Genomic DNA, 11596 nt, shown 5'->3' on the forward strand with positions numbered 1-11596 from the left:
ACATCTTTCATAATGACCAAACACAGAGAATATATTTAAAGGTTTACACAGCAGCCCTAAATCCATCACAGCTCTCCCCTCCATCACATAGCATGCTGCCAACATTTTCTTAAAAAAAGTGTAAGACAGGGAAGAAAAAATTGTGATTCTTTCTTTCCTTCTTAATGAAAATAGCCTCTATGTCCAACCTACGCCTCTTAATATTACCCAAATGCTTTTGAACAAACAACCTGAGCAAAGAAATAAATCACCCAAGAGCACGAGAGAGAAAATAAAGAAATCACAAAGTAACCAACAAAACCATGTGCCTAATAAAACATTTCAATAATCCCAATGTGTTATCTCTTCTACTTTTAGCTATCTGGTCTGTAGCTGTATTCTGAGGCTGCCTATTGACCTTTCTTACAAGTGTCACAAGAATTAGCAGAAAATACCCTTGGAGTTCACAGTGACTTGCAGGATCGCTGTTAATTTAATAAAGGGCCTCAGAGGTATTGGCTACTGTAGAATAATAATGATACTGTGGCGTACAACAAAGCTGGTTTAAGGCTTGCGGTATGGTAGACTATAATAGCATCCAGCTTTTTGAATATGTTCAGTGTTGCACTCTGCTGTACATGATTATTAAAAAAAACACAACAGAACATTCCTCAAAATGGAAGTTAAAATGATGCATAAATCATATAAAATATCACTGATTTGGTGTCACATCTGAAGGGTTACAAAATGTCACAGCAGACTTGATAAAGAACTCAAGAATGCTGTGTAGAAGAAATCTGACAGGCGGCTTTGGCGGGCACACTGCAATAACACAGGTGAAAGTTTGACCAAGCCACTGCTGCTAAAGCTGGTAAGTCCACCTGGCAGAACCTCAGAAAGCCGGCAGTGGCAGCTTCGGAAAAAACGCAGCAGAAAATTGGGTTGTAAAAGTAGGAAGGCACTTGTGAGAAAGTCCCTCACTGCACTGCAGTGACTGGATAGACCGTTCTATCCTCCAAAATGACAACATAGCTATGTCAGGCTTTAGCTCATCTTACAACCAACCTCTGAACTTTACTTATTGCATGGCTGTTTAGGTGTCAAGTGAAACACGATAAAGGAAGCACATGTATGTTCTTGTTCGATTTAATGCAGTATTTGGGACATTAAAAAATATTGTTGTGCTTCCTTCTGTCCAGGTAGGAATCTGACTGAAGGAGGAGAGTATCAATCGCACATATTTAAAAGCAAATCTAGACTGGAAATCATTAGTTGCTATAAAAGTCACAGATTTTGAGAAAATAAAAGTTGGTGACCTTGCGAAGATGAGACACACGTGTAACATTCTGGGGGGAAGGCGGCCCAGCTGCGCAGACAGGTGAGTGCACTGCCAAATTCACTGATTTGCTTCTTCTTCTCCCGGCCCCGATTCTGCACAGAACTGGGCGGTACATGCCGGTGTAGCGGTCGCGGTCCGTGCCGGCGACGCCCGGGCCCGCAGCGCCAGCGCCCGGCGCCCCCGGCCCCTGCGTTCCCCAGGGCGGGAACGCAACCCCCGCGCCCGCTCCCCCAGCTGCCGGTTAGCTGACAGCCGGCGCTGATAGGGCGCAGCCCGCCGCGGCCTGTCCGTCTCGGTAAACGCCGGCAGCTGGCGCCGTGTGGCTGCTACATACGGCGGGTCCGGGCCAGTGGCCGCTCCGCTTCCCCGCCCTGGCCGGCCCCGGCCCCGGCCCCGGCCCCGGCCCCAGCCCGCCCGGGCGCGCTCTCGCTCCCCGCCGCGCCACAAGCCTGTCCCTCCGCGCTCGCCGTCGCGCGGCAGCCAATCAGCAGGCGCGCCGCGGGTCGGGCGGGAGCCGGCGCGCGGCGGGGGCGGCCATGGAGGACGTGTGCGCCAAGTTCGTGTCGCAGAAGATCAGCAAGACGCGCTGGCGGCCTCTGCCCGCCGCCGCGCTCCAGCCCCCCGATGTCTTCGCCACCGGCTCCTGGGACAACGAGGTAGCGGGTGGGTGGGCCCGGAGGCGCGGCGTGTGCTTCCCGCAGGGCCGTGGGGCGTGCGGCGGCACCTACCGCCCCCTCAGTCTCCGCTTAGGGAGGGCCGGAGCTCGGCGTGAGCGCTGCCCGTCCCCGCGTTCCCTTAGGTATGCCTTGCTCGCATCCCTAAGGAAGCCAGGGTCCGCCCCGCTGCTCGGTAGGGTTATCCCGCTGAGTCGGTGCTTCCCTCCGGCGGGCGATGGCTTCCTAAGGAGCAGAGCGGCCCGCAGCACGTTTGCTTTCCCCGGCTGTGGAGGGAAGGCTGTGACATTAAGGCTGGCTTATCGTTAGAGACTTCCAGAAGCGTTTTCGAGTAAAGCTGGTGGTGTCGTTTCCTCACAGGATAACAGGCTCTCCATTTGGTCCGTTGGAGACCTTGGAAATGTGGGCCTCAATGGTGAATATCAAGGAGAACCTCAGCTGCTGTGTGACATCAGGCACAACGGTGATGTTATGGATATGCAGGTAAAATCGCTGTGTTGAATAGATCTGTATTTTTTTTTAAGGCCTTGTCACTTAGGGGAAGTTAAGTGATAGTGATCTGTCAAAATGCTGAGATTGACAAAAAAAATTCTTATGAAGAAGAGGGACAAAACCAACCAGGATCAGTTTGTGGTGGGGTCGTTTTGTTTGTTTTGCTTTGTGGTGGTTTTCTAATTTTTTTTTTTTTTTTTTTACTATACCTACCAATAATTCAGGTTACTCTAAAATCAAAATGATCATCTGGGTACTGATATCAGCTAATAGTATGCTTATTATTACTTGTCTTTAGTTTTTGGATCAAGAGAGAATCGTGGTTGCCTCATCAACAGGAACTGTAACTATATTCCGACATCACCACAATAACCAGGTAAGTAACTTGTGCTGGCTTTAAGCTGCTATTCTGTGTGATACAGGCCACTTTGATCTTAGCATAAGATTTCTCAAAACTGCTAGAGCAAGAAACTTGTGTGTACCAAAATCAGTTTTTTGAAATCTGTTTAAAAAAGCTTTGGCTTCATTAATGAAACAAAAAAGCATTTTGCATACATGCCACATAAGTTAGATTCCGGAGCCAGATAGGCTGGGGTATCCACTAGTATATTTGTGTAACCAAATGGTCCATTTACTGGAAACATACTTTAAGAGTTGAGATTGTTTGGGGAGAGTAGGTATTAATGGACTTGTACCTGCCTTATTAGAGTTTTTGCATTCTTGAACTGAATGACTGATGTGGAATTTCTTCTCACGATTATCGTGTGAAGGAAGATACATAAATTCTGTAGTCCTGTGCTTTGATAGTAAATCACTGAAAATAAATGCGTAATGACTTTTTATATATTCACAATGACATAATAAAGACTAGTATCTGTTAACAGTTTGATGTGGTGCCTAAAATAAGCTAAATTCCTTGCAATCAAAATCTAAATCAGACCTTATATTTTGTGAAGGCCTCAGCTCTTTTGTCCTGGGAAAGATTGAAGGGATAAGTCTAGTGAAAAATATTTTCACAGTTCAGAAATAGATTGTGTTCTTTCTGATTTCTAGCTCATGTGAAAAATGTGGTTCAGAGAAGAAATAATCAATGTTTCATTAGAGGGTTGTGTGCTCAAGAGTTGAGGAAAACTTAGATCTCTGATTCTTGTTTGTATACGAGAGTCATTCCTGGGAGTTAGTGTGGCTTTCCTGGAGCTTGTTTCTGGTTTCATGAGTATTCTGGAAGCTTTGGTCTATCAGGATCATTATTTAACAGCAGAATTTCATGTGTGGTTACTACTTAGACTTTATCTGCCAACCAGCGGTGGGAGAAAGCCCATTATCATGTGGATCAAGACACATCTTGTGGCGGAGCAGCATGTACCGGGGTCATCTGCAACAACCCAGAAATTGTCACTGTTGGAGAAGATGGTAGAATAAATCTCTTCAGAGCTGACCAAAAGGATGCAGTAAGATCTATAGGTATATCAAATAACTGTTCAAATTAGTTTGATTGGGAGTGGTTTGTTTGATTTTTAACTTCTCAAATGATAACAACACAAAGTCAGTTGAGAATTTAATTAAATATTCCAAGTTGAATGTGTTTGCTACAGACTATTCCTGTATTCCTCCAGACTTCAGATACTTGAAGCGTATTTCAGATATATTTCTATATTCATTCAGGTATTTGGCAGTTAATGTTTTAACAGATGGAGAAGTATCACGCCTAGCATTCCCTGTAGGCTTCTGTTTCATCTAGAACTGTTAAATGCCAGGACTGTATACACGAAATATGGTTAGAAGTATTGTGTCCCAAGTTCTTTATAACTGGAGGTCAGTAAAATAATCATTTCAGTTTGCTGTTTGTAATGAGATTAGCCCTCATGGTGTCCATATACAAAAACATCTGTTTCTCTGCATTTAAAGGAACACCAAGAACCAGAAACCACTGTTTGTACCCTGTTCTTCTACCAGATAGAAGGACACCAAGTGTCAAAACTTGGTGATTCCCAACTCTTCTATCATACTACTCTCATGGAAATAGAATACAAGTTTGTAGCATCTGTTGGAAATCAAATTTAATAGCAGAAATAACTTAAAGGACAGTAACACTGAGTTTGATAGTGGCATTATTAAAACAGAACTTTCTCCCTGAAACTTCCGTTTGACACAGCATCTGTGTTTCTCCTCAAGCGAAATCTTTCCTCCAGCAGATGAAGGAATTCACACAGAGATAAGCCAATTAAGGAAGGAAGTGCTCTGGGATTTCTAGAGGGGATACTTGTGTGTGTGCATGGCTGTATATACACACACAAGATAAATCCTATTAATTGCAGCCTTTTACTGAAGCTCCTTGAGAATTCCTGTAGGAAACCTTTCAATACTGTTTTTTCTTTCACAAAACACAGTAACTTCTCCTTTGAGGAGTGAGAACATGAACTAGTTTTAAAGGATTATTTTATTTTTGAATTTTTACTTCCAGATACTAACACAGAATGTTCTGATACAAGTTAAATAGAGTAGAATATTTTTCTGACTCACAGGAAGCAGATGTCCACCAAAAAAAAAAAAAAAATCTATTTTTCGCTGGGCAATTGCTCAGATGCTTACATACAGATTTAACAATGTGCAGGATGCAAGCTTTTTTCTTAGTGCTCACTCAATAGTACTATGTAAATATGCTTGCTTTGTTATTGTAGCATCAGCCAGTGTTACGCTGCACTAAGACTTTGCATTGAGATTTGCTGGTCCATAAACATTTAAGAAATCACATGTTAATTAACTGAGAAGTGTCCTTTTAGAAATGGGAAAGGAAATGTTAAAATAGGCGTGGTCCACAAATAAGTCAATCATACTTACGAGCTCGTAAGTGAAGCTTACCAGGAGTTATGTGGAAGGGGACTAGCACAAACTTATTGATTAGGGATTGTTTTACAATAAAAGTTGGAGAGGGGAGAGAGGACATCTTGGAATATGCTTTCAAGTTCTTCAGGATGGAGTTCTATAATGTAAGCAATTCTTCATACTGCTTCCCAGTCCAATAACATCTTGACGTTTCCCAAGTGCCAAGATGAATCCTCAATATGTTTTAACATTAAGATAGAACTCTTGTACCTCATGAAATATTTGTAAAGGAGTACCTTGCTGTTATCGTTTAATGGATTTAGCAGTACCATACAAAGTTGATGGGTTTATAGTCAGTTGTGGCAGGAAAAAAAATCTTCAGAGTTAAAAATGATGTAAAAATCTTTCAGAGCCATAAACACGTGCCATTGCCAAAACACTGTTATTCCGTCACAAAATTTTAAATCCTTTAGAACTTCAGTGTTCAGTAATCTAACGCTTTTTAAAGGTGTTTTGGTGTGTGTTTGGTTGGTTTTTTTCTTCCCCTTGATTTTCATTTGAATAGTAGGAAGAAAAATCATTCAAATATCTGAAACCAGGCATCAATGTAACTTGTCTGTCTCAATATCAGAAAAGGTTTCCATCTTATGCAGCAAAAGATTTGCCTATATTTTCAGTATGAGCTTACACAAATAATTTTAAAATACTTGAGGTAAAAGTAGACTTAACAATGTTACCCATCATAATGAAGATGAAAAGTTTATATACAACAACAGAATGAAAATATAAGAAAATGGTGTCTATGTTATCTCCTGAAGCCTGAAAAGTTTCACCTCAGTGCTGTGAAGTGTTTAGCATTGTAAATTATTGTGACCAAGAGAAGCACTGGAGAAAAGGACCTGAAAAAAAGGAGCCTTGCTATTTAGTTAACAAGCACAGCATAATTCTGGTTTGGCTGTAGGGACAAGGATGGATATCACATTGACATTCTTGGAAAAGGTCTAAAAGTTGGTGAATTAGGTGCTGCTGCACACAACTGCTTAATGTTCTCAGCCAGAGTTACTGTTTCTTGTGCTCAAAGGAAGAATTGCATTATGAAAAGCTCCGTTGCTTGCCTCCTGTCAGCAGATGCAGAGCATATAAAGAAAACTCTTATGAAAACCACGGACCTGGCTAAATAGATTCTTCTTAGGAACTATAGAAAGAAATCTTACGGATCAACAGGTAGTCTGTAAGCACCAGAGCTAATTAAATATAGCTTCTTACAGATTTGTCTCAGTAGTGTTTGATATAGGAAGCAATGGCTGCTTATTCACAGGGTATCCTTGCAAGACTTAAAGTTCACATGACACTGGTCTGTCTCTGCCCCTGAAAATGCAGAAATGTTGTAACCATATTTAAGCAGCTGTGTTCTGTTTTCTAAGAGTTCTTTTATCATAGTTAAATGGAGACTAGCATTCCACAGGTTTACCTGACTTTCCTTATCTCTCTTGCAGACAATGCAGACAGCAGTACGCTCCATGCAGTGACTTTCCTTCGCACAAATGAGATCTTGACAGTAAATTCAATTGGACAGTTAAAAATATGGGATCTCAGACAGCAAAGAAATGAGCCATCTCAAATATTTTCTTTGTAAGACCTTTGTTCTTTTTATGTATTTACGGAGAAGGATATGTTTCTTTATATAACCTGATTTAAATCTTTCCTGATACCTTCTTGACAATAGGATAATGATTGATTTTGATTTTTTTTTTAAGATTTTTAGCTGCTTTGGTATTTAAATGATCAAAAGTAGATTCTGCGTAATGGCTGAATCGCTATTGTGGCTGAGCATTGTATTTAGGTGGTCTGTATTATGATTTAACTCTTGAAGGATTAGTGCAGCTGTACAATTGATTTTTTTTTTTTAAGTAGAAAAACAAAAAAAACCAACCCTTCACCTAAAACTCTTTCCCTAATTGAATATACTTTACATCTGTGTTTCTCCACAAGCTCAGTATAAAGTTTCTGGCACTTGAAATGAATTTCGATCACAACTTTGTCTTATAAGGTATTGTGAGAAAACAAACTGAGCTAGACTCAAATCCTCTTGTCTGTGGAATAATTTCCATTGCTGTTAATGGGCTGTGGTTTATGTAGTTGGTTTTCCTAGTGCCCACTCTGCCTTTGTAACTCTTAGTATATGTTGAAACTGTGATTATAATATGAATTTCAGGGTTAACTTCTTATTATTGTAGGTATACTTAGAGCAGACTTAAAGTATTATCTCTATGCAAGGTTTTCCCACTCCTGTAAAGCTGTTGGATACTGTGTAGATGCCTGTATACAACAGGGCATAGAACCTGCTGCTCATCCAATTGTAGCTTCATGTTATTGCCATACCTCCAATTTCCAGTAGATGGCATGCGGCTTCAGCCTGCAGTGACCAGATGCTGCAGGAATTGAAGATGCAGCCTATACAGTTACCTTGTTCATCAATGCTCAAAGAGATTAAGAAGAACAAAATAGAAACTGAATAAAGAATTCATGTTTGGGTTGGTGGGGTTTGTTTTGCTTCTCCTTTGCAGGACAGGTGACAGAGTTCCTCTGCACTGTGTGGACAGGCATCCCAATCAGCAGCACGTTGTGGCCACGGGGGGCCAGGATGGGATGCTGAGTATATGGGACATCAGGCAGGGTACTATGCCAGTGTCCCTGCTAAATGCTCATGAAGCAGAAAGTAAGTATCTGAAATGGAAGGGGGAGACGAAGGTGGCATTTTAGAAAAGTTTCTGATTTCTGTAAAAAAATGAGGTGATGTTGCTACAGTAGAAAGTAGTCACATAGTTGCTACTTAGTGTGTTTTTGTCCAGTTGGCTTCAGTTTGTTCCTTCCCTGTATATGAGACTGTGTTTTTATCTAAAAGCCAACTCTATTTAAAACTAGACTTAGTAAGCAGTTCTTTAACGAATCATTAGATGCATTTAATCAGAATGCCTGTGATTCTAGAAGAGTAGGTATGTAAATAGTCATAGAAATTGATGCTGTGGTATGCACTTCTAGTAAAGCAAGAATGCAGTTACTAACAAACCTGAAAACCTGAGGAAGGAGACTGAAGATGGTACAGATCCATCTGGTGCCTCCACAATGCTAAAACAGCTCGCCTTCCTGGTAACTTTAAACGAACAAGACAGCAATTCATTTCATGCTCAAAATTTCTTGACTTGATGCCACAATTATATTTAAGGAGTAAAAATATTTCTTGAAGTTAAGTTTTACTGACTGTTTTACTGATTTAAATATCTTTTGTGCAGTTGTGGTATTCAGACAAAAAAATGTGTGTGCTGGGAAGGAATGCATGCTGTGTGCAAATTGAAACTTGATAGCAGGGAAGATGGCATGAGAAAGTATTCAGAATGCCTGAATTCAGATAAGATTTTAACCTTTAACAATTTCCAGGGTACTGAAAATGCAACAAAATAGTCTTTTTTTCCTCTCCTCCTAGGGGAGGGAAAACAGCAGTAAATAACTTAATGGTGGGATTTGGGGTTTCCTATCCGCATACACTTAAGAATTGAAGGTCTTGGTGTGGGCCTGGGTTCTTAACTGCATGTCCACATCATGCTGGCCAAAGCACTCTGAGCAAAATACTTGATACTTGTTCTGAAGTGGTTTTGTTTGATTTTGATTTGGTACCTCCAGTGTGGGAAGTTCACTTCCATCCTTCCAACCCTGATCACTTATTTACGTGTTCTGAAGATGGGTCTCTTTGGCACTGGGATACTTCCACAGACATATCTGAAAAACCATCCTTTCTTCATCAAGGTAAGGATGTTTGAAGTTGATCTGCACTGAATTTGTCAGTTGGCAACATAATTAAAGTTGGCATTCTCACATGACCCAGTTAATAACACAAGCCTAATACAGAAAATTAAAAGCTTGTTTCTTTTCTTAGAAAGAAAGCCCTGATAGGCACTTCAGGAAAAAATACTTAAAAGGCAAACAGTTGTGTGAGTTTCTTGTGGTCTGCATTTGTTTTGGTTTTAATCTGCTGTACTCTGTCCAATGTGTGAAGGGGCACATCCAGTATTTCAAAGATAGATCATGTTCACTTAAAAAGCATCTGCATATAGTAAAGACATGAAGGAAGCCTAAATGACACATTACTATCAGAGTCTCAGAGATATACAAAATGTTATAATACCAAAATAATTTTTACCTTAATAGCATAGTGGAATTACAAATTCAAGGTCACAATTGGAACTTTCAATGAATGTAACTGGATCCCTTTGTATTGTGGCAGGATTTTAATGAAGGATATGATACTGACTTTATGTAAACGTTCATTTTCACATTCTAGTCACAAAGACTGCTTAACTGCTTGTCATTTCAGACTGTAAACAGTAGGGAAAGTTTCAGATGTCATCTGCTGCCTTTGGCCTCAAAGTTGCCATTCAAAGCTCAGTTCTGTATAGAGAAACAATAGCATAACCGACTCAAGTTGTAATCTGAATGTTTTCAGGTATACTAAATAGAAATTGTTCAGCACCACTTCAGCCACTTGCTAATTTTAGGCTGAATGGTAGTTCTCAAACTGTGAGACTTCAGTTTGAATGTAAAATGTTATCTGGAAAAAATTCAAAGTGAAATCCAGGTGTATCACTTGCTGCCGAGTAAGTAGGGAGAAGAGATGGTAGGGAATAAGTGTTATTAAAGCAAAGCTGGTGCCCCAAATGTATCAAGACACTGTATAAAAAGAATTTTGTTCCTAGGTCTGTCTTTGCTTTAGTCTCCGGCTAGAAAAACTTGTAGCTACTTACACTGTTTGTTCAGCAAGTTGAGTTCATAACTGTACTGACCGATTTTGTCTTAACTGAGGACAAAGCTGCTAGCAGGTTTCTGTGATCACCTCAAATACTTGATTTTATTTTTTTTTAGCATTTTTTTCCTTTGTTTACCAAAGAGACGACATATATTAACTAATCTGAAAACTGACTTAAATGTAGAATGATATTCCCATTATGTCTGTCTCATACCTGCTATGTTCCTCCAAGTTCTGAGAATGTATAAACTAAATTGGAACTTATTTCCTTCTCTTCCTCCTTTCCCTCTCTTTCTTTCAGGAGGAAGAAGTACTACGTATTTTTCCCACAATGCCATTAACCAGTCTGTAGTAAGTGCCTGGCTAAGCAACGATCCCACCAAAGACCGCATGGAAATCACCAACTTAATTCCAAATCAGACTTTGTCCGTGAACAGTTTAGATGTTTTAGGACCATGCCTAGTGTATGGTACTGATGCAGAAGCTATTTACGTGAACAGACAACTCTTCGCATGAAATTACTCCAGTGTTCCTTTGAAGTACTGATCACCTTGAACTACTGGGAAACGTCAGGTTCATTCTTAATGATGCTCACTAGTCTGTTATCAGTGTGTGGGGCAGAGGCCTCCAGCTTGGTCCTGGTACTGCAGAAGAAATGTAAAGTACCTCAGATTCTGAAAGCTGTCACTCACTACTGATGCTCTGGGACGGTCACTCATTTCTTTCCTAGTGCCTGTTTGGGTTCGGTAAGCAGGTCGCTAGCGCAAGATATTTGCTGCAAACTGATGCCCATAATACACACGTGCAAACAAAACGAAGGAAAGGTGAACTCCTGATTATTCCCACCCTGGTGAAGATATGTTTCAAGTATTAATTCTAAGGCCAAACTATGGGGTTTTTTGAAATTCTTTTTTCATGTCACCTGAGAGAGAGGGTGTTTTAATCTGAGTTTTATTTAGTTTTTATTTAGGGGAGCTAACTCTTTATGTTAGTTCATGAGAACGGCAAAGGAAAGCTGTTAAAGCTGTGAAATGTGAAAGGTTCTATAGGAGTCTTAGCATTTTGGTAACATTTTGGATTATCTACAGCTTCATCATGGATGCTGAATGTTAAAACTTGATAATGTGCTCGTAAATCTCAACAATTTTTTTTATATTTGAGGTCATAATTGATGGATGTGTGGGCTGTGTTTTCAGGTGTGAGAACAAGACTTTCTAAACTAGAAGCATAGTCTTTGTCACAATCAAAATTTCACATCTGGTATTTGCAAACTTTGAAAAAGTTAAATCTTATGATTGGTGTTGTACCTACTTTTTTTGCAGAGAACCCTTTATCTTTTTATTAAAAAGCTTTGCACAAGAATACTGGTCTGACTACTCAACTAGTTTGAATAGATGTAGTCATCCTTGCAGGAAGGTAAATAACTGCAAGTTATTTGTACAAATCCAGGGGATATAATTTGAAAGATGGAGGGAAACCTCAGGA

The 11596-nt window shown here is 40.3% G+C and overlaps 2 protein-coding genes across 2 annotated transcripts in view; one reads left to right on the forward strand and one right to left on the reverse strand.

Annotated features, from left to right (window-relative positions):
• The window catches only part of PCMT1 (protein-L-isoaspartate (D-aspartate) O-methyltransferase), a 41811-nt gene extending 40357 nt beyond the window's left edge, over positions 1 to 1454 (reverse strand). The window contains exon 1 of the mRNA XM_065632557.1: positions 1296 to 1454. The gene's annotated coding sequence lies outside the window, so the exon portion shown is untranslated. The remainder of the gene's footprint in view (positions 1 to 1295) is intronic.
• A 379-nt stretch (positions 1455 to 1833) lies between these two features.
• NUP43 (nucleoporin 43) lies at positions 1834 to 11434 on the forward strand. The gene is made up of 8 exons (XM_065631978.1): positions 1834 to 1974; positions 2353 to 2475; positions 2783 to 2860; positions 3771 to 3948; positions 6807 to 6942; positions 7878 to 8029; positions 8992 to 9114; positions 10413 to 11434. Exons 1-8 carry the CDS (start codon positions 1855 to 1857, stop codon positions 10625 to 10627), a joined length of 1125 nt encoding a protein of 374 aa, XP_065488050.1. The 5' UTR covers positions 1834 to 1854; the 3' UTR covers positions 10628 to 11434.
• Positions 11435 to 11596: the final 162 nt, after the last annotated feature.

The sequence above is a fragment of the Caloenas nicobarica genome, chromosome 3, assembly GCF_036013445.1.
Source record: "Caloenas nicobarica isolate bCalNic1 chromosome 3, bCalNic1.hap1, whole genome shotgun sequence".
Taxonomy (NCBI): Eukaryota; Metazoa; Chordata; class Aves; order Columbiformes; family Columbidae; genus Caloenas; species Caloenas nicobarica.